The sequence below is a fragment of the Acipenser ruthenus genome, chromosome 7 (assembly GCF_902713425.1).
Source record: "Acipenser ruthenus chromosome 7, fAciRut3.2 maternal haplotype, whole genome shotgun sequence".
Classification (NCBI taxonomy): Eukaryota; Metazoa; Chordata; class Actinopteri; order Acipenseriformes; family Acipenseridae; genus Acipenser; species Acipenser ruthenus.
Genome location: NC_081195.1, coordinates 12,811,461 through 12,835,185, shown reverse-complemented (window position 1 = coordinate 12,835,185; position 23,725 = coordinate 12,811,461). Strand labels below are relative to the sequence as shown.

The 23,725-nt window shown below is 39.7% G+C and overlaps 1 protein-coding gene across 1 annotated transcript; it reads right to left on the bottom strand.

The window, feature by feature from the left end:
• Positions 1-3,323: 3,323 nt before the first annotated feature.
• On the bottom strand, positions 3,324-17,099 carry LOC117416118 (neuropeptide FF receptor 1-like). Its single transcript, XM_059026397.1, has 4 exons — positions 16,686-17,099; positions 6,682-6,987; positions 4,817-4,916; positions 3,324-4,709 (listed from the first exon to the last, which is right to left on the bottom strand). The coding sequence occupies exons 1-4, from the start codon at positions 16,690-16,692 to the stop codon at positions 3,848-3,850; spliced, it is 1,275 nt and encodes a 424-aa protein (XP_058882380.1). The 5' UTR covers positions 16,693-17,099; the 3' UTR covers positions 3,324-3,847.
• Positions 17,100-23,725: the final 6,626 nt, after the last annotated feature.

Genomic DNA, 23,725 nt, shown 5'->3' with positions numbered 1-23,725 from the left:
TTTTTGCCAATAGCACAGTTGGTACATTGCCAGGGAATTTGTATGCAACCTGCACACCCATATTGCACAATTACAAAGTAAAACTAATGTAATATATTTATTGTTTTTAACACCACCATGCGTTATTGCAATATTAATAAAGCAAAATAATGGAAAATGCAAAGATGATACAGGATAAGGAAGAATTGTTTGCATTGATTTTAATGGGTCCTAAATGTGTGTGTGTATGTATATATATATATATATATATATATATATATATATATATATATATATATGTATATGCAGCCCTTTACAAATGTATAATCCATTGTAAAACATTGCATTACAGTATCTGTTTTTCTACAAGAGCTAATTAAAGAAATTTACTTTAACTTAGTAGCAGCTTATAGACATACCAGTAATTGGCATCTGGTTAACAGGACTGGTAAAACCTAAGAACACCTGCTACCCATTTATCTTCTCCGCTTGAAATAGTCCATATTAATTAAACCTGCAGTTTCCCCCAGTTGTGTTCAATTTAAGACTAAAATGTGATTTCCTGATGGGTGTTGTTGGCTGTCGAGTAGTTTCAACTGTAGGTACACAAGCTTCGTCCCTTCAGGCTCTTGCCACTCCTCACTCTATCAACTAAATATCTAAGAAGGATATCTAAGGAGTGTTATCTGTGAACTCCACCATAGCAACACAAAGGTGTATTTTTGTTGTTGTTTTTGTTATTCTGATAATAAAATGTATTTACTTATTTTAAGATAATATGGGGCACTACACATTTTATCCTTGAACATTAACACAGTACAGGACTTCACATGCTTTTGAAAAGTTGGATTGCAACAGAAAGAGCTTTATCTGTTTTATAGTGGAGACCAAGGGTCTGCTTTGGCTGCTCATTGTCTATGCTGGCAATAGTCATGTATCCTTCTGAATATGGGATAGATCAAAAGTATAAATCAATACCATACAGTACAAGAGACAGTTTGATTTGGTAGAAAATTGGTTTACATAGTTCACTGCATAGGCTAATACAGGTATAAAAGTCAAGCTTGAATGAAACTGTTGTGATCTCATTTGGGTTCTGCAACATGGCATTACCAGGTGCTAACATCTTTTGCTCTCTTTTTTGGTGGTGTTATTCTCTAACAGAACTTAACATTGAACAAAGCTCAGGGATTGCCTGTTGCTTTGCATCAAAACTCCAGCCAGGGTTTGTAGGCTAAAACAGATGGGGTCGCCTTGAGTTAGCTGTAACTCAATTAGGACCAGGATTAGACGTCATGTACTCACTCTGACTTTTTGCCATGGATTTTCACAGTCACTAGGGGATTCATTCATTTTTCTTTTTAGCAAGCCTTTATTTGTGTGGGTATCATCAATAAATAAGGTCAACCATATGTTTCTGTGTGGAAATTGTGATAGTACAGTACTCACATCAAGAGTGTTTGGCAGAATGTTTTATAACACAAATGCATTGAAATTAACAACATTATGTTTATCTTGAGTGTTTAGAGTAGTACACTGTACAATAATTTAAAAGGGTGCTGGGATTTCATGTATAAATCTTGCATGATATTTTTAGAGGTTTGGAACTTAATTGGATTATGGTTCCCCCAACAAAACTATCCTGTATGATACAAATTAAAATGGATACAGAAACTTAAGGGATATAGACAACCCCACAGTACTTAATACATAGTGATGTATTATAAGAAATCATTGTATAAAGAATATTTATTTTTCTTAACAAAACAAGCATTGAAGTGTGCACTGTACAGAATCTAACACATAACAGGAGTACAATAAAATCACATTAATTTTACATCAATAACCTTTTACAATAGAATATTATATTTATAGTACTTTTATTCACATGTCAAACCAACAGCTCACTAGTTGTCTCATACCAAAATAAATAAATAAATAACAATGTGCCTTATTAGAACTCTAAAGCCATATTCAGGGATATTTTACATGACCTACGTTTTTCTAAAAATATATGTCTTACCTGTTTCATACCCTATTGTGTGTTCTGTATGATTCTGTGCTGTGGACATTATTGGCCTTGCTTACAAACTATTCCAGAAAAAAATGGTTCTGAAAAGATTCCTCATTATGGGAAGCATATCAATGTTGCACAGGCTCCAATAAAGGATGCTTAATATTTGTGCTTCAGTGCACAACACAATGCTAATGTTCTTTGCCATGGAATTACACAGAACACTCTTTGTTAAGCCTTTAAACAGAAGGAACATTCAGATAATATTATGTATGCCTTTTGAGCCTGCCAAGTTAATGGCTGAACATATTAGAAAGCACACTTAAAGAACAACTTGGTACAGTATGTTATATTTTAACTAATGTATTCTTCTTGTTGTATGTGGAATTTCTTCCTTATGTATTTCTTACAGCCACTTGGGCCGTGTTGCAGTGTGACAGGTTAAAGTTACCAGATGCACTTGCAAGCTATATTGAGGCCACAGGAATGCATTAAACTTCTGAGTTTTAACAAGTCACCAGGCTGTGATGACTGAAACTCAAAACTATACAAAGTGCAATTACAAATGGCACGAAGAACATTTGTTTCTGAATGTGGCATTTGTAATTGCATTGTTGATCAGATCTGATAGCTGTGCAGGCATTCACCTGGTTCAACAGACTGCCATTAATCTCATTGCTGTGTTCCGGTTCCCAGTTCACCAGCACTCATTGGCTTTTTCAACAGGATGTACATTATTCCGAGGAACCCATTATTAAAACATTCTTACACAACATTTCCATTTTATTTTATTCTATTTACAATAGATGGTGGTCTAGGCCAATTGTGTTAAAAAACTGCAATTACAAAGAAAGAGTCAGTGATATAACAGTGATACAAAGTTAAAAGAAGAAACTGCATTTTCAGGCAGGGTACAGAAGCATACTGTATGATGTGTTACACACACATTAACATTAATGCACACATTTGCTAGAAATGTCTTCAGAATATACAGTACAATACAAAATAGCAGTTACTATTATAAACACTGGCCATCATCAGCAATACTATGTTTTACATTTAATCAAAGCCATTTTTTATATGTATTTTTTTAATTAAACATGTAGGTTTACTTTCATTTATAGTTCCTCTATTACACAATGTAAACCACAAATACTGCATAAAAGCTTAATAAACAATACAAGTATTATAAATAACATGCAGAAAACAATATTGAACCAAATTTTACAAACACTAGAGGAGATCAACTTTAGGGACCAAAAACATGAAAACATCATGAACTGTTGCATCAATTCAATACTTGACATTCAAGACCCCCCCCCCCCCCCCCCCCCAACACCTGACTCATTTTAGTTAAACCAAAAACAACAAAATGAATTACAAAAAAAGATAAACAAACACATAAACAGCAGTCAAAAATAAAATGTGATAAGAACAAATGTAAAGATAAACCATATAATAGAACATTTATATATTCATTTAAAAATAATAATAATTCATTGCTGAATTTATAATCATTTAATTAAAAATGTACTCCTCATTTTTTAAATAATAATTATGTCTGCCTATTGATTTTTTTTCATTTTTTGGGGGTATCGTAAACGTAACTGAACATATTTAAAACCTACAGAGATAGTTCTGTTTTGGGACAAAACATGAAAGATCTCATTTTGTAAAAGCAAAACTTTGTTTTAACTAAATTCAGTCACACATAGTTACATAGCATTTATGCTCAATTTATCGAATGGTTTTGGATTTGTTGCATTAATAATCTGTAGTATCCCTAAACTCCCTCTTTAAATATTTATGGAACAATCCAGTTATCTGTTCCTTGATCCAACATGTGAATCTTGATTAAATATCCCATGCAGAAACACTGCCACTGTTGTGTGAACAGCCTTTATCTAAGTCCTCCACCACAAGCCCATGGTGAGTTACCCTTCCATGCCTACGACCAATCAGGCCTGTATGGATGCCATTCCTTTGACCTTTGGAAGTGTTGGTCTGAACCTCGACAAAGATCCTGTTGCGTGTGCCGGCTCTGGCTCTTCTTTCATGCGTCTCCTGAGGCTCCGTTTCCGTCAAGCAGAGCTGGAACTTGATAGCGGCCTGGAACCCTCTTTTGAAGTTTTCATTGAAATAACCATAGATAATAGGGTTGACGCTACTGTTGAAGAAAGCAAGCCAGTGCGCAAAGGGGAATAGGTACACAGTTATGAGGTTGAGCTGGCTGGATGTCAGCTTGCCATAGTCGGACAGCAGCATCAGAGTCCAGAGCGGCAGCCAGGACAACATGAAAAGCAAAGCCACAATGAGCAGCATGTTGATGACTTTAATCTTCTTTTTGGAGACCCTCCGGCCATCCTGATCTTCGGAGTGAGCATCCCAGGTGGGAGCTGAGGACTTGTAGAGCTTGATGGCTATCCGGGCATACATGATGACAATCAGGGTCAGGGGTACCAGATAGATGTGGGAAAACAGCACTGTGGTGTAGATTTTGCGCATCTCCTGGTTGGGCCAGGCCTCCCAGCATGTGTAGAGAGGGTACGTGGTTTTGTAATTGTCAACCATAAAATGGTATTCATCTCTTGAGACTGTCAACGTAACAACGGAGGGGCACATGATGATCACTGCCAGCCCCCAGATCACTGCAATGCTGACAATGGCTTTCTTTAGGGTCAGTTTCTGGCGGAATGGGTAGACAATACAGCGAAACCTGAAATCAAAAAGGGTTTACATTGATGAGTGGGATTTGCCAACCTGCAGAAAATAAAAAATAAAAATCTTTTGTGTCGCAAGAGGTTATTGTGAAAATTAGTTTACCTTTCCACAGCGATTGCTACCAGTGTGAAAACTGAAGCTGAAACAGACACTCCTTGGATGAGTCCACTCATTTTACACATGGTGTTATTAAAAGGCCAACCTATGAAAACATAATAAATGAAACCATTCAAATAGCATGCTTTCCTGACAATAATTCTGTCACTTCAGCAAACCTATTTTTTTTTTACATTTCCCCCATCTTAAAATCAATTATTTAACGCACACAGAATAGGCAACTATAGGATGTTATAAATGATATTTTCAAGCACAGTTGAAGCACTGGCAGAAAAAAAATGAAAAGAAATAACTTTTTTTCCCACAGTGCTTTTGTTACGCTGATAACAATAACGACAGTAAGGAGCTTATTCAGCAGGAGCTTATTAACAGCCAAACAATTCAAAAAATGAGGGAGGATGAAATTGTTGTTATAAAACAAACTCCCTTTTTTACTATTTCATTTATAGTTACTTTAAGCTTAAAAAAAACAAATACAAAGACATTCAACAAGTATTGTTGAAATACAATACCAATCGTGCATTCATATAGGAGTTGTCCAGCTGTAACAAAGAAATAGACACAGAGAACAACCCAGACCATCCAGTTAACCTGATGAATGGTTTTAATGGGATCCTCGATTGACTATTTTAACCCCTATGCATAATCAGTCTTTCAAACAGAATATTATTTAAAAACATTCTTGTCTTTACAATTGTATTTTGGTGTGAAGATTGTGATACATTTGTCCTAATGTCCCTTCTTTATACCAATAGTTTTTTTGTTTTTTTTTCAGATCCAACTTGAGCTTCAGTAAGCAGCTCTTGCATTATCTTCTTATAGGTTGGCTAAGACAAACACAACCTGAAAGCAGGCCAATTAATTATTAAACAATCTTCCTTAAACTACTTTTTTTTCTAAAGATAACAAAGCAGTCAATAAAACGTTGGACATAAGCTAAGAAATTGGTAAAAAGGAAATTGACACATTCCTACAATCTAACTTGACTGAGAGAATCACAGAATACAGCTGTGTACCAAGTATGAAGCCAATATTTCAAAGCACTTGGTCTTTATCAAACAGAAAGAAAAAAATAACACAGGCAGCCATCTTAGGTCAAAGTGAAAGGCGCTGTTAGATTTTGAGTGAAGAGTTTCCATAACCCTGAAATTCTAAAGTTGCAATCATGACTGCATGAGAAATTAGCAGTTGTAGGTGCATTGATTTACAAATTCATACAAAGTACCATTAAGAGGAACCTTAATTATAATGTTATCATTTGAGACAACATGTTCTGCTATCTTGCTGTTTATTGACAACGTTTATACCAAATATAGAACTAAGGAATTGAAAATGCCAATTGTGATATTCATAGAAAAGGAATGCATTTGAATAATGGTATTTGGTAATGAACCATTATATGATTTTGATTAATGTCTGGAATATTTTGCTTTGTTTAGCAGAGGTACATTGACAGGCAAGGGACTAGCTATTTTCTAGTGACGTAATTAAGGTTTTGTACCAGACATATAGAGCTACTAAGAATTGGCACTGTGGTTCCAGAGAATCAAGTATTTGGCTGCCTGAATGTGTTATTAATTAATTGGTTAAATTCATTCATATTTTTCACTCGCTCGAAATAATGGTTAAGTGTTAAAAATACACTCTTGGCCAAAAGTACTTATTGCAGCTATTTTCAGAACAGGAACAATAAGCAATACAAGCAGCACATAATACTAAAGAAGCAATTTAGGACAGTCATTTATTGAAGATGCTGGGCTGGGTTAAATTGCTGCTGTTGGCCCTTGAGATTGCGTTCAGAATTATAAATGGGCCATGGAATACGAAAGAGCGCTGTAATCCAAGCTTACCTGTAATTAAGTTGTCCACGAGGGTCGTCGGCATGCAGAAAATCCCTACGAGCAGGTCACTGATAGCCAGGTTCAGGATAAACATGTTTGTGACAGTCTTCATCTGCTTGTTCTTCAGCACGATGAAGCAGACGAGAATATTCCCAGTCATGCACAGCAAGAATATGAAGATGTAAGCTAAGATGAATATGGTTGCAATTGGGAACGAGTGCTGGTAGTATGAGGAGAAGGTGTAATTGTCCCACTTGCTCAGAGATTCGTTGTCAGTGTAGGGGCTGCTGTTGACATATTGGGAAACACTGAATTCTAAAAGTCAAAACAAATGAAAAGAATATAATAGAAATCACATACTGCAATCTGGCGAGGATTTTCTAAGCTTTTTACTGCAAACATTTATTGTAATTTATTTCTTATAGGTGAAAATAGTACAAAACAAATTACAAATAATTGATACTGCCAATTAAGTTGAAGAGCCCTGCTTTAGGCCAACCAATAGGATTTAAATCATGTATTCTTTCTCTTGTTTAGATTCAGTTTGTACTATGTTCTGTTTCAGTCATCACAACCTGGTGACTTTTTAAAACTTTGTGGCCTCAAAAAACTTTCAGGATCATATTTTCTCTCCAAGGACATCTGGTACACCAGAGTGTAACCACTAGCCTATCTTCCTGTAACACTAGTGAGGAAATACCATGTTTCTTCCAGGTAGTATTTCTTACTAATATATTTGTTGCATCCACTAGGGTGTAGAGAGGGACGGGTTAATGGTTTGTGCGCTATTGAGACCGCAGGGTGCTTTAAAATGCGTGTTTTATAAAGTCAGCAGAATGTGAATAATACTGTAAACTACTTTACATACTGTAACTGTGATATTCTAGACCCGTACCAAGTTGCCAAAAAAGCATTAACCAATGCATTTTGACAAGAAAACTAATTAAAATTGAAAGTATTAGTGCATGATGTTTAATAATAAATGTAAAAGAAACAAAATTAGTGCTGAGAAACAACAGGACTTTACCTTGAATGTATATTTGGCAGCAGGTTAAGTTGGTGTTTGTGGCTTCCAGTCTTTTTGGGTGTCTCAGTTTGGTAGTACTTATTTTAAGAGACTTGTAATTATGTTGTTGTTTATTTTTTATAAAAGGCTTAAAGTCATTAATCGTTGAAACATGCCTTGAAACCTGAATCTCTGGGTATTTTTAATCCAATGACAGGAGATTTATATTTTTGGTTGAAACAGGAAGAATACAGTAATTAGTTCATGTTTTGCACTGTCAGTCAGTAATTATCTTCAGGTTCCTCCTCAAACAACCCAATACACTATATTACCAAAGGGTTATATAAAGCATTGTCTGTTATCCTCTCTGTAGGAAATTTTCATTTTTTTGTCATGAGAGATTTCTCACTGCCTTTAATTATCCCTAAGGTGTTCTATGTGAATTCCAGAACCATTGTAATTACCTTGCCATGGTCACGCTGAAAAGTGCCAGTTAACCTTTTAAGGTTAACAGAACTCCAAAATAGATTCTGGTATTATTTCGGTGAGGTGAATGTAAATCTAAAAGGATTTGTTTAAGAAAATACAAATATGCTACTCTCCAACAAGTACACTACACTTCATATCTTGCCCTATGTCTCAATACTTGCTGAATGCTATCCTATAGAAAACTATAGTACCATCCAAAAACACTATAGTATCTTATAAAATGCACTAGAACCTGTCATATCTGATTCTGTAAGATAATATATGAGATAAACAGAAGTGCTTTTAGATTTGACAACGCTACTGTTGTTTGACCCAGGCTCTTCCAACAGATCTCTTTTGCTTATACTTAAAGAGCAAGTAACTTTCACGGTTATCTTTTTACTTCCCCTTCCCTTTTCCTAGTTTTCATCAAACCTGTGTCACAGTTTTGACTGTTTTGAAAAGCCCAGCAACTTATGAAAGCTGCCTGACTTCTAATTTCTCTTTCACTTACACTTCCGAAGGATACTGGAAGTATATTAACATAGTCAGTGTGATCCAGAAACAGATAGAGCTATAATTCAGAATTGGAGAGCATGGGCAGACACATGGCAAATGAAATTTAATAGAGAAAAGTGTAAGGTACTGCACGCAGGCAATAAAAATGTACATTATAAATATCATATGGGAGTGTGGCAAAGTGGTAATGACGTGCAGGTGAGTGCAGTGCAGAAGAATCACACAGACAAACGTTGGTACAGGTGCAAGGGTGTTTATTTAAATTAATAAATGTCCAGAGCCTCAAGGCAAAACCTGTAACTAATAATAATGCTGGAAGTGATACAGCGGCGTGTATCACTTCTCGTTATAATCCTACGGGTTTGACCCGCAACCCCAAAGTCCCGTTCCGACACCCACACTAAACACAAACACAAAGACAGTGCGTGATTTAAGTGCTAAAAGGTGCAAAACAAAAGACAGTTCCAGTAGTGAAAAGGTGAGTGGTGAAGTCCGGGTTTGTCGCTGGCCTGCGGCTGCAGCTCCGGATCGTGCTCAGTAATCTTTAGTGAGACAACAACACACAAGACACACAGTGTTAGAACACAGACACAAAACACTCACGGTCGATCTCACAAACGGGCTCCTTCTTGGTCATATAATTTAACCATATGCAAAGGAACAGATCACTCAAGCCATGCCCCCTATTTATACCCTTGCCCATGACCCCGAGGTTAACGAGCGCATCCGCTCCTCCAGTCCTCGGATGCCACGCCGCTTACCGTCTGGGTCACTGAGCTCGGGTGCCATAGCTCCGCCCCCTTCCGAACTGACCGACTTCCATCTACCCTACGGAATAAATTGTCGTGCCATTTCATTAAGGGTACTCTGTTCCTCGTACACCGTGCTCTCACAGGTCGAAAGGGAGATCTAACACTAAGACTCATTCGATCTCTGTCACATATCCCACCGCTCAGAGTGGAGCCGAAGGAACACTCGGCTAAACCTACCTTTCCCATTACTCCCCCCTCCCGGGAAAAATAATCCGCATTTTGGTGGTCTTTCCCTGCACGGTGTACCATATGGTACATGAAGGGCTGCAATGCCAGATACCACCGAGTTATCCGGGCATTGCTGTCCTTCATTGTGCTTAACCACTTGAGTGGGGCGTGGTCAGTGACAAGATCAAATGAGTGTCCCAGCAGGTAATATCTTAAAGAGTGAGTAGCCCATTTAATGGCCAAACACTCTTTTTCGACGACGGAGTAGTTGCGCTCCCGAGGGAGCATTTTTTTACTTATGTACAGAACAGGGTGTTCTACTCCGCCTACCATTTGAGACAGGACTGCACCCAAGCCGACATCCGAAGCATCGGTGTGGAGGATGAATCTCTTAGTGAAGTCTGGCGTGATGAGAGCAGGGGCCTGGCAAAGTCTCTGCTTAACAGTATTAAACGCCCCCTGACATTCTTCTGACCATTTAATTGAATTTGGTGCGCTCTTTTTGGTGAGGTCAACTAAGGGATTAACCACTGTGGCATACTCGGGGATAAAGCGGCGGTAATAACCGGCTAACCCCAGTAGCGACCGCACTTGAGCCTTGGTTTTGGGGATTGCCGCGTCTACCAAGGCCTGGACCTTGGAGACAACGGGTTTCACCCTGCCATTCCCCATTACAAACCCCAAATATTGCGTTTCTTTTTTGGCAAACGCACATTTTCGCAAGTTAGCTGTCAGCCGGGCTGCCCTTAGAGACTGAAGGACGGCTGTGATCCTAGCCAAATGCTCTCGCCAGGTGGAGCTGTAAATGACCACATCATCAATATACGCTGCCGCATATTCACGATGTGGGTGTAAAACCTGGTCCATCAGTCTCTGGAAGGCAGCAGGCGCACCATGTAACCCAAACGGCATGGTTGTAAAATGAAACAGCCCCTCTGGTGTTGAAAATGCGGTTTTCTCTCTAGAACTACGAGTTAACGGGATCTGCCAATATCCCTTCGTCAGATCCAGAGTGGAGATGAACCTCGCCGTCCCCAGTCTATCTAGGAGTTCGTCGACCCGAGGCATGGGATACGCATCAAACTTGGCAATAGCGTTTACCTTGCGGAAATCAACGCAGAAGCGGTTGGTGCCGTCCTTTTTGGCCACTATCACAATTGGACTGCACCACTCGCTCCTGGAAGGCTCAATCACCCCAAGTTCGAGCATGTCCCATACCTCTTTGCGAACGCCACTCCGTCGACTTTCCGGGATCCGGTAAGGTCTCTCTCGCACTGTGACACCTGGGGGAGAGATAATGTCATATTCAGCGAGGTTAGTTCTACCGGGCGTGTTAGAAAAAACATCGCTAAATTCCTCAATTAACCTACGTAGTTCACGTTGCTGATCAGGAAGTAACTGTTCCCCCATCGAAATGTTCTTTGTGCTAGAGGGTTCTAGCTCGGGCCCTAAATCATCCTCTATATTGCCTGGGGCTATAAATAACACCTCTCTTGCCTGCCAGGGCTTTAATAAATTTATATGATAAATTTCTTTTTTGTTACGGCGATCGGGCTGTTTAATTTCGTAATTCACCTTTCCTATAGCCCGAATCACCTCATATGGCCCTTGCCATTTAGCACATAGTTTGGATTCCGCTGAGGGAAGTAGCAGCATTACTTTGTCTCCAGGTCGAAAAGTTCGGATTAATGCATTTTGATTGTAATGCTGCTGTTGTCGATGCTGAGCCGATCTGAGATTGTCTTGGGCCAAACGACCGACCAAATCTAGGCGATCTCTCAGTAGGAGCACATGCTGCACTACATTTTTGGACGAGCCTTTGTGCTCCTCCCACCCCTCTCTCAACAGATCGAGAATGCCGCGAGGCTGTCGGCCGTACAAGAGCTCGAAGGGGGAGAACCCTGTCGAACTCTGCGGCACCTCTCTCACCGCAAAAAGGAGGTAGGGAAGAAGCGATGCCCAATGTTTTTGCTCCTGATTCACAAATCGTCTCAGCATCGCCTTTAGAGTCTGATTAAAACGTTCCACCAAACCGTCCGTCTGTGGATGGTAAACCGACGTTCTGATGGGACGTATTTTTAGTAATTTATATACCTGCTGTAGCGTATTTGACAAGAAATTAGTTCCATGATCAGTCAATATCTCGTTGGGGATCCCTACTCTTGCCATAATCTGCACTAGTTCTTTGGCTATCGCAGCAGCACTAGTGGACCTCAATGGAACTGCCTCTGGGTATCGCGTTGCGTAATCTACCACCACTAATATATGCGTATACCCGGAGTCAGAAGGTAGCAAAGGGCCGACTATGTCCACTGCGATGCGTTCAAAGGGGGTGGAAATAATCGGCAGTGGGACCAAAGGGGCGGGGCGCACTCGACCCGGCGCTACTCTCTGGCAGTCTGGGCATGTGGCTACATATTTCGACACTTCCTTATAAAGACCTGGCCAAAAGAATCGAGCCAATATCCGTTCCCTTGTCTTGTCAACTCCGAGGTGCCCCGCAAAAGGGATATCATGCGCCAGCCTCATGACCTCCAGCCGACAAGACGGGGGGACCAATAATTGTGTTACAGGATGTCCTGTGCCCGCGGCCAGGTTTACCCTATATAGTAATTGCCCCTTGATAATGAAGTGTGGAAATACTAGTGCCCCAGCGCCTTCAACATCCTTACCTTCAATGGACCGGACCTGTCCCCGAATGTGCACCAGTGATGGGTCATTGTCCTGCTCCCACACTAGGTTCACATTCGAGTGCCACATGTCCGGTATATTGAGCGGGGCGGGAGTAACATCTGCCCTTGATGGCCCAGTAACCTCGCCCTCTCGGTCACACTGCGTTCCGACCCCCCTCGACTGACGTTTTTCACCGTTATAACAGGCTCCCACCAGCCCCCAGCCTTGTCTCATTAACGCTCCCTCCCATTTCCGCAGCCTTCTCTCTTTGTTTGTTTTTTTCGGCCGGAACAGGGAAGAGAACATTTCCGCTTGAAAGGGAAAAACATTACCAATCATTTCCCCTTCTACTTTTTCTGCCACATTTGCGTGTATGGCCGGGACTGCCCTTAATTTCAATAAATCTTTATAGTTGGGCCAGTCCCGACCCAGAATAATGGGATGTGGTAACCTTTCCGCTACCCCAACTACCAGGGAACGTTTCATCGGACCGACCGATAAATATGCTTTTACTGTGGGGTATGTTGCCGTGTCTCCATGGATACAGGAGATCGCCACCTGACCTTGTGGCTGCCACACCATACCGCCTAAGAGAGATGCTCTAATTAAGGTCTGACCACACCCTGTGTCCACTAATGCATGGGTTTTCACATTTCCAAAAATCACCTTAACAATACAAGGCCCCTCCCGACCATTTTTCCCTCGCTTACCCGCTTCAGATGCCAGATTACAGACGGCCACGTCACACTCCATCGCAGATGGGCATGACCTAGCCTGATGTCCCGGCTGGCGGCCCCTAAAACAGGTAGGGGGAAAGGAGGGCACAGTATTAAATGGTCTGTCCCGCTGCTGGTATGGCAACGGGGCAGGGGCAGCACCTCTACCCCAGCTGGGGGCCAACCTTGGTCTCCATGAAGAGGAGGCAAGGTCGCCCATTGGGGTTGGTGCTCTCGGAGGTCGTTGAACCGGTCCTGGTGGTGGGGTTGGTGGAGCAGAGAGAGGAGGTGGGGCTCGGCCGCTCCGTTGAGATAGCGGGGTGAGTAGCCCGGTCTGGGCGGATACCAGGGAGTCCTCGAAGTCCTCAGCGAGCTTGACTGCCTGTTCCAGGGTGTCGGGGTTGTGGCGCCGTATCCATCCTTGGGTCTCGGCGCCGACCACATGACAAAACTGCTCAATGACGATGGCCTCCCCCATCTGGGCAGTTGTTTTTAGCGCCGGGGTGAGCCAGTGTATCATGTGGTCACAGAGCTTCTGCGCGACCACCCTGGGGCGTACGTTCGGGGACCTCCTGTACTCCCTGAACCTCACTCGGTGCGTTTCCTCCGTAATGTTAAGACGGCGGAGAATAGCCAGCTTTACCAGGTCATATTGAGCGGCGTCGTCATCCCCCATCGCCTGGTAGGCTGCCTGCGCTTCCCCCATCAGGCAGGGTCCCAGCTGGCTTGCCCAGAACTGTCGGGGCCATGACGCGGTGGTAGCCAGCCGCTCAAATGCCACCAGGTATGCCTCTGGATCATCATCCGCCGTCATTTTCTGCGTCCGTGCTTTGGGCGCTCTGAAGCTGCATTCTGCTGATGCTGTGGGAGGTATTGCCAGCCCGACCCTCTCGATCAGCGCAGTGTACCTCTCCTCTCTCCGTCTTTCCTCCACCTCCCGTCTGCTGTCCAGCTGCTCCAGCAGCGCCGACAGTGTTGCGTAGTCCATCCTTACTTCTGACAACCACGTGTGGCAAAGTGGTAATGACGTGCAGGTGAGTGCAGTGCAGAAGAATCACACAGACAAACGTTGGTACAGGTGCAAGGGTGTTTATTTAAATTAATAAATGTCCAGAGCCTCAAGGCAAAACCTGTAACTAATAATAATGCTGGAAGTGATACAGCGGCGTGTATCACTTCTCGTTATAATCCTACGGGTTTGACCCGCAACCCCAAAGTCCCGTTCCGACACCCACACTAAACACAAACACAAAGACAGTGCGTGATTTAAGTGCTAAAAGGTGCAAAACAAAAGACAGTTCCAGTAGTGAAAAGGTGAGTGGTGAAGTCCGGGTTTGTCGCTGGCCTGCGGCTGCAGCTCCGGATCGTGCTCAGTAATCTTTAGTGAGACAACAACACACAAGACACACAGTGTTAGAACACAGACACAAAACACTCACGGTCGATCTCACAAACGGGCTCCTTCTTGGTCATATAATTTAACCATATGCAAAGGAACAGATCACTCAAGCCATGCCCCCTATTTATACCCTTGCCCATGACCCCGAGGTTAACGAGCGCATCCGCTCCTCCAGTCCTCGGATGCCACGCCGCTTACCGTCTGGGTCACTGAGCTCGGGTACCATAGCTCCGCCCCCTTCCGAACTGACCGACTTCCATCTACCCTACGGAATAAATTGTCGTGCCATTTCATTAAGGGTACTCTGTTCCTCGTACACCGTGCTCTCACAGGTCGAAAGGGAGATCTAACACTAAGACTCATTCGATCTCTGTCACAGGGAGTTACTGAAATTGAAGAAGGAATCTATGAAAACGACCTAGGAGTTTATGTTGACTCAGAAATGTCTTCATCTAGACAAATTCAGGAAGCTATAAAGAAAAGGCCAACAAGATGCTCGGATATATTGTGAAAAGTGTTGAATTTAAATCAAGGGAAGTAATGTTAAAACTTTACAATGCATTAGTAAGACCTCATCTAGAATATTGTGTTCAGTTCTGGTCACCTTGTTACAAAAAGGATATTGCTGCTCTAGAAAGAGTGCAAAGAAGAGTGACCAGAATTATCCTGGGTTTAAAAGGCATGTTGTATGCAGACAGGCTCAAAGAACTTAATCTGTTCAGTCTTGAACAAAGAAGACTACGCGGCGATCTGATTCAAACATTCAAAATCCTAAAAGGTATAGACAATGTCAACCCAGGGGACTTTTTTCGACCTGAAAAAAGAAACAAGGACCAGGTGTCATAAATGGAGATTAGATAAAGGGGCATTCAGAAGAGAAAATAAGAGGCACTTTTTAACACAGAGAATTGTGAGGGTCTGGAACCAACTCCCCAGTAATGTTGTTGAAGCCGACACCTTGGGATCCTTGAAGAAGCTGCTTGATGAGATTCTGGGATCAATAAGCTACTAACAATCAAACGAACAAGATGGGTCGAATGGCCTCCTCTCATTTGTAAACTTTCTTATGTTCTTATGACAGATACCCATATTTGAAATCAAACACTAGATGCTTTAGTATACCAGGATTTTACATTCCTCCATTTTGCTCCACATATTTTCTAACCATTAACCCAGTCTTTCAACTCTTTTTCAAAAGTAATTGCTGCATTATGTTAACCTCCACTCTTAAGCACAGTAAAGTTGTATGTTTAGTACCATCGCTGTTGATTTATCAACAAATGTCAGTTCATTAAAGAGTAACCGCTCTAAAATGTGCCCTCAGCGTTTCATAATTACATTTCTCACAGACTTAAAATCAGAATAACCTACAATACAGTCTTTTGTTTGATTGTTTTTTTGCATTTAAGGTTGATATGTTCGATATTTTTAAATGTATTTTATAATAATAATAATAATAATAATAATAATAATAATAATAATAATAATAAAATAAAGAAGAGCATTTTGTGCAAGTCACACTTTGAAATTGTAATATCCTAATAATTATTCCCTCTCCCACACCACTTACTTACGATATATATATATATATATATATATATATATATATATATATATATATATATATATATATATATATATATCGTATCAGTAAAATATGACAACTACATAAATAAAAGGTTAATAGTATTATTATTAGTCATATACCAGAAAAAAAGATCCCCGAACAACTCAAAATATGTGTAACAGTAACAGTAACATTTAAAGCTGCAGTCCCGTAGACAATCACATACAATTTTACATCAAGGTGTCTGTTCTACATCCACCCAGTCCGCGTTCCCCACCTGCTTGTCTCTCACACAAAAGTCGGAGTTATCTAGCGAGCTGTAAGAAGTTACAAAGTCATTAAGTGATAATATTTTCAACATGGTGTTATATGAAATGTAAAGAAAAAAAGAAATAAAATACAATACTATTAAATGAACATCTAAGTATTCGTCAAACCCTACAAATGATGTTTTCTGGTTTCTGACTCTATGAAGCAGGTCACAGTAAAATAAAATAAAAACAAACAACAAAATAGAACGTTCATGAAGTTTTTAAAAAGTTTAAATTGTGTTAAATCAACAATAATGACTTGCCATTTAATACGCTATGCTAATAAGCTTGTTAACTTTGATCATTTCTCTTTTATATCGTAGAAGATACATCAATCAAGAATCAAAACTGTAACAAAATACAAATAATCTTACCTTCCATTATTTAGATGGGAGTCTTTGCCAAGATCACGCCTTTAAAAGTATGTTAGAGAGCTCGCAGAATCAGTGCAGTCATAACGGGCTCTGCTATAGAATCAAGCTGCTTCAGATATCACCTCTGCTGAAGTTAGTTTGCGAATTACACATTCAGATGCGCTTGGAGATTTAAGCAGATCTTCATAAATATGCATAAGGTAGATTTTTCTTCTCTGACAAAGTTGAGAAATACTCTTGCACATCAACAAAATAGATGTAAAAACCGCCCTTGTAAAGAAGGTTTCTTTCAGAATATGCAAAACACAAGTCCTGGTCAAACTGTCATATACCATCTCCGTCTTCAGCTTTGTGGGGTGGTGTATGTAGAACTTAATCATACTAGGCAAGCGAACAGCTGACAGAAAGCAGCATAAATAGTGCATTCCAATAACAGACCATATTGAGCTCGTGTTAGATATATACTTGAGTACGAGAGTTTTTGCAGTTTCCGTGGATACGTGATCATTATCTAGCAGCTATGTTCACACTCATACTACTTCTGAATCACGACAGTTATACTACAGTATTTAAACGAAATGAAATTAAAAGATACACTTTTCCGCCCTTTTATTGCTTTGGTAAAAACTAAAGATACAATTTCTTCCGGTAACAGTTTTTTTTTTACTTTTATTTAGTAAGGCAACGTTGTGCATTGCCGTGAGTAGAGTATGGATTTCCTGTGTTCATAAAATATGTTGTGTAATTTAGATGCATTAGTAGGGCATAAACAGATATTAGATGCATAACTGGACAAGTATGTGTTAAGATTTAAACCTAATGGAAAACCAGCATACAGTACAAAATAGAAACCAAAAACTGTCCAGACAAATTATTTTGGCTAAAATGATTATATGCTTGGCACAAACCCCAATGTTGTAAATGAGTGCAGACAATTACCAGATAAAAAACCTTTTTTGTCTAGGGAATCAGCTGAGGCTATACACTGTGGTGCATACACAGTGGTGGCAACAGCATCTACCAAACTGGATTTTTTGGGGGGGAAAAAAATATGTTGTCAAGAATAAAAAGTAAAGAAAGAAGTGGTATAGAATCCAACAAAAACTAAAAAAAGAAACACGTATGTAGGAACCAGACATTAAAAGACACTTTTAGAAGATAAAAGTATCCTTACTTGAAACCTGCTTAATATGTCTCCTGTTTATGTCATCTACTGCTTACTATCATCACATGGAACCTTCCCAGACAAAATATAATAGAATTCACTTTGATGGCTGTATATTATATTGGTTTCAGTACTGAAAGTATTGTAGAACACAGAACACCAATGTGTATTGTTTACAGCTTTCTGTTCATGTTTTAATTATTAACAATGTGTTGTAGGTGTACAGTATAGTGGAGCTGTGCTAATTATATCCCTATAATGAACACTACTGTAATATATGCAATACCTAGTACTATATTTTTCCACAGAAAAACAGGCATATATGTTGCACAAACACTTCAATGTGTTAATGCTTATTTTTCCAAGCTATTTGTGAACTCTGGATGACGCTGCCTGTCTTTGTGGTGAACATTGCTAGATCCCTTTGAAGTGGTATTAAAAAGCTCTGAACTGGGATATTCATTTTTGGAAACCTACACACCTGATACACCTCTTTCTTTGACTAATGGAAAGTGTGAGTGGAGAAGCATGTTATATAGATTTTTGTTGAATGGGCCTTTTTAAATTTTTCTTCCATTTTCCATTTTTTACTCAACATCAAAATATCTGAAGGGTAAAGTCACAGTTTTGCTACAGTAACAACAAAATGTTTGATATGATAGTACAATGCCTTGTTTAAAAGTATGTTAACCCTTTAAGTCTGAAGTCAGAGGCAAAAATGTCAAAAAGATGGTTAATATCATGTACATTGATTTCTGAATATATATATATATATATATATATATATATATATATATATATATATATATATATATATATATATATATATATATTAATAATGTAGGCAAGGAAATGCAAAAAAAAGCACAATATAGTATTTTCTTACTGATTCTTGTTGATTGGGAAAATAAGAATGGCCATAAGCACCCCTAGCCAATTTGGCTTGTTATCTAGTAAAGCAGAAACCAGAGGTTCCTCAACTGTGGTCCAGGGAATGGGAATTACTTGGAATACTGTACTGTGTGAACAAATAACACAAAAATGTGATACATATTTCATTTATTTATTAAAGAATGTTATGCAACACCCAATGCCTCCGTGTGAAAAAGTAATCGCCCCCTTAGACTCAATAACAGGTTACGCCACCTTTAGCAGCAGTAACTACAACCAAATGCTTCCTGTAGTTATTGATTAGTCTCTCACAGCGCCGTGGAGGAATTTGGCCCACTCCTCCATGCAGAACTGCTTCAAATCAGTGACATTTGTGGGTTTTTGAGCACGAACTGCTCATTTCAGGTCCTGCCACAACATCTCAATGGGGTTTAGGTCTGGACTTTGACTAGGCTATTCCAAAACTTTAAATTTCTTGTTCTTCAACCATTCTGATGTAGACTTGTATGTGTGTTTCGGATCATTGTCTTGCTGCATGACCCAGCTGCGCTTCAGCTTCAGCTCACGGACGGATGGCCTGACATTCTCCTGTAGAATTTTCTGATATAGAGCAGAATTCATGGTTCCTTCAATGATGGCAAGGCGTCCAGGTCCTGATGCAGCAAAGCATCCCCAAACCATGACACTACCACCACCATGCTTGACCGCTGGTATGAGGTTCTTACTGTGGAATGCAGTGTTTGGTTTTTGCCAGACATAACGGGGTCCATGTCGGCCAAAAAGTTCCACTTTTGACTCATCTGTCCATAGAACATTGTTCCAGAACTCTTGAGGATCATCCTGGTGCTTTTTGGCAAACTTGAGACGAACATTCATGTTCTTCTTAGTGAGCAATGGTTTCTGCCTTGCTACTCTGCCACGAATCCCATTTTTGCCCAGTGTCTTTCTGATGGTGGAGTCATGAACACTGACCTTAGCCAAGGCAAGAGAGGCCTGCAGATCCCTGGATGTTGTTCTAGGGTTCTTTGTGACATCCTGGATGATTTTACGCCTTGCTCTTGGAGAGATTTTGGCAGGACGGCCACTCCTGGGAAGATTCACTACTGTCCCAAACTTTCTCCATTTGGGCAATATGGTTCTGACTGTGGTTCGGTGGACCCCCAGAGCCTTTCCAGACTGATAGGCATCAACAACTTTTTTCTGGAGGTCTTCAGGAATTTCTTTTGTTTGTGGCATGATGTGCCTCTAGAACCTGTGTGCTGACAACTTCACTCTGATGGTAAGGGCCAAAGTTAGTCAGATTTATATTGGGCAGGGCTGGCCCAAATCAGGCCTGGTTGTTAACCAAAGTACTCAGACAGCTGACCCTAATTATCTCTTTAACTGGGTTGAGTTAACTAGGGGGGGGGAATAACTTTTTCACACCTGAAGATTGCATGTTTGATTACCTTGCACACCAAACAAATGAAAGACGCACCAAACTTTGGTGTCATTTTTTCTCTCAGACTCCCTCTATATACTACTACAACCCACATAAACATCTGACCAAATACAATGTGAAAAATGTGCAAAAATGCAGAAAATCTGACAGGGGCAAATACTTTTTCACGGCACTCTATATATAATTATGTGTGTGTGTGAGAACATAATTTAGATCTTGTATTTAACATCATGTAATCAAAGAAACTACAAAATGATATCGCAAAAGTCTACCGGAAGTATATGGAAAACTAGAATATGTTAACGTAACATTATTCAGCAGGTTTCATTCAACTTTGTGAAGCAAAAATTGCTAATTCTATAGGGCAATGCAAAACTTTTAGCCATAGCTGTATGTACTCATGCACATGGAGATTATACCATTCTCCCACATTACCTTAGATATATATGCTGATTTAGCACAATAACACTAAATGGGGATTAACCCTTTGAGTACAGAAAATAATGCTACTTTATTATTATTGTCATCATTATTACTACTACTACTACTACTAACACTAATAATAACAACAACAACACCACCACTACTACTACGACTACTACTACTACTACTACTACTACTATGTGAGGTGTTAAACCTTAATTAAGGTGTTGCTGTTCCTGCAACTGTAAAGGTAAATGTTTTTATGCTAAACGTCTAAAACTTTGCAACAATTACAACAGTATTGCCCATGTGTTAATAACAAACTTTCTTCTAGTTGTTAATGTGTTCTTTTTTTACAGTTGTGTTTGTACTGGTATGTGTTAAAATGCACCATCATAAGAACATAAGAATGAGAGGAGACCCTTTGGTCCATCAACGTTCCTAATGGCTGATTGAATCACATACTAAATGAGATATTCTCTTCAGACTACACTGTACTATATAGAGAGCATGCCATATGACCCATGCCTGCCAATGAGCAATACTGGTATCATTTGATTTGGACTGTGGTCTAACCTGGCACCCAGGAACAATTTCATACCTTCCTTTTGCTTAATGGACACTGTGCTGGTATGAACTGTGTTTTCAAATGATCACTGTTGCTATAATTTAGTGCATATTTCTCTACTGTTCTTTTTGTGTATGAAAGATAGCTATTTAAAATGCAAATTTACCAGCACTTTCATTCAGTGCTAACAAGGTTTAAAAATAACTTTAATGGAAAACAGATAGTTCCACATTAAAAATGTGACAACAGTCAAATAGAATGTTGTATGGAATACACTTTCAATGGTCTATATACTTTACATAACTAAACTAAATAACACATTTTAAAAATTGTCAACACTAACAACATCCGTAAATTACCACAGAAGGGAAGATTACTAAAACATTAATGGCCTTTAATGGAATGTTAGTGCCCCAGTAATAAACGTAAATGGTCCCCTGCCTGTTTACCAAACTAAGTAAGCTCTTTGTCTTTAACCCTCCAGCCCCTCAAGATTCCCCAAGCACTTTTTTATCTCAACGTGTACATATTTCATTTTCTAGGTGCATGGCTCATGATAATGACTTTCAGATACCTTGGGATCGATTTAGCTTTGCAACAAAATCCAATTAGCACCTTTTTTTCTGTGTGAAAAAAAAATAAAACTGGGGGGGTGTTAACTAGTTTTGTTAAATTAGCAGTTTTCTTTTACTTTTACAAACAAATGTGCAAATGAAATCAGGGCCTTTGCTCCAAACCCAGTAATAGCTGCTGGAATGCATTTCTAGTTAGATTTGGTTTATATTTAATGTATATAAACCTAATCGAACTAGAAATAAATAAATAAATCAATAAATCAATAAATAAATAAATACATTTAAAAAGGCCTAGCACAAAGTTTTCTGCTCTGCTTCTGTTTTAGTGAGTGAACCAGAAAACTGTACTCCCCACTAACCAAGCATGTCAGTGACATTCATCCCCTGCCACAACTATACATGTGAAAATGTCATATGTGACACAGACAGCCTACTAAAGAAGGTCCTTGGAAAGTTTCATCACAATTGGTTAAGTGGTTACGTAATTGTGAAATATAAACAAACAGCCTCCATAAACTCCCAGATATCCCACTCAAACTTGTGACAAGCAGTTTTCTTGTGCAAAGCTCTGAAGTGTGGAATAAATACTCATACAGCCTCTGGTGATGACACTTGACTGCATATGTTATTTACTTGAAGACCCCAGAGAAGAACCGTACTCAGCTCAGTCCAGATGTCTGTCATGCTGATGCGCTAGGGAGGCAGCACTGTGGTTGATCCCTGGAGCAAGCATTGCAGCCATTGTGTGTGCTGATGTGCCAGGGAGGCAAAATTGGCGGATCCCTGGAGCCAGCATTACACTTCAGCCATCAACACCAGGCAGAAGGATATCTACATCATCAGATGGAAGGAAACGCAGATGGATCACATTAGTTTACAGTAAAAGAAGCTATGTCTTAGTTGGTGCTTATCTTGGAGAGAGTCCAATATCAGCATGAAGTTTTAACACCTACTCTCATGTAATGGAAATCATTACTACTGAACATTTCTAACTAGTGTTATGGTAAGATACATGATGTATTCCATTATTATGTCATGCTAATGACAAAGCAATTTCACTTAGATATCAAGCAATGGCAGCTGTAATCTAAAAAGCATTTTGTTATATCTTGCCTTTTTTACATTCCTCTTGCAGCTTAAAAACAGAAAAAAAGACAGATACAAAATATTTTAAATATTTCAATCCCATTTTAGAAAACCGAATGTATCAGAAACTACAAATAGGTAATTGTGACAGAAAGACAATGATCCATGGTGGTAAATCTCCCTCTTGACCTGTGAGGGTGCTAAGTAACGGGAACAGAGTACTCCTAACTACTTGGCCTGACACTTAGTTCCGAGGGTTAAAAGGAAGTCGGTCACGTAGAAAAGAGACGGAACTTCGGTACACTAACTCATTGACCCAGAAGGGAAATGATGTGGCAGCTGCAGATCATAAAAAGCAACTGCAATCGTTTACCAAGGGGTCATGAGTGACGGTATAAATAGGGGTTGAAGCAATGTTATCTGTTCCTTCGTTTTTGGTTTATAAAAAGTGACCTGGAAGGACCTTGGTTTTGTGTATCCGTATCGTGAGTGTTTGTTTGTTGTTTGCTATCACTAGACAGCTAACACGTTCCGGAGCTGTCGCCAGAGGCCAAGATCCCAGAAGAGCACTGCACTTATATCACCAATAATTGTATTTGCACCACTAGCACTAATTCACACACTAACAGACTTGTGAATGCGTTTTGTGTTCTGTGTGGGTGTATAATAAAAACTGGACTGTTATTTCGGGACAAACCTGGGGATTACAAATTAAGTAATTCACGCTGCTGTATACTTAAACATAATTTATTGTTTACTGTCTGTTTTGCCGTCAGGCACTGGACACAAAAATATCATTAAACAACCTTTGCATCTGGATTATAATTGTCTGTCTGTTCATTGATCACCTGCACCTGCACACTGTTAACCACTTTGCCACAGCAATATATG

Bases quoted from the DNA above. Each gene is read 5' to 3' on its own strand.
- LOC117416118 (XM_059026397.1), bottom strand. The intron at 4,917-6,681 runs GTAAGCTTGGAT...ATGTTTTCATAG, and splicing joins CGTGGACAACTTAATTACAG to GTTGGCCTTTTAATAACACC. The intron at 4,710-4,816 runs GTAAACTAATTT...TTTTGATTTCAG, and splicing joins GTAGCAATCGCTGTGGAAAG to GTTTCGCTGTATTGTCTACC.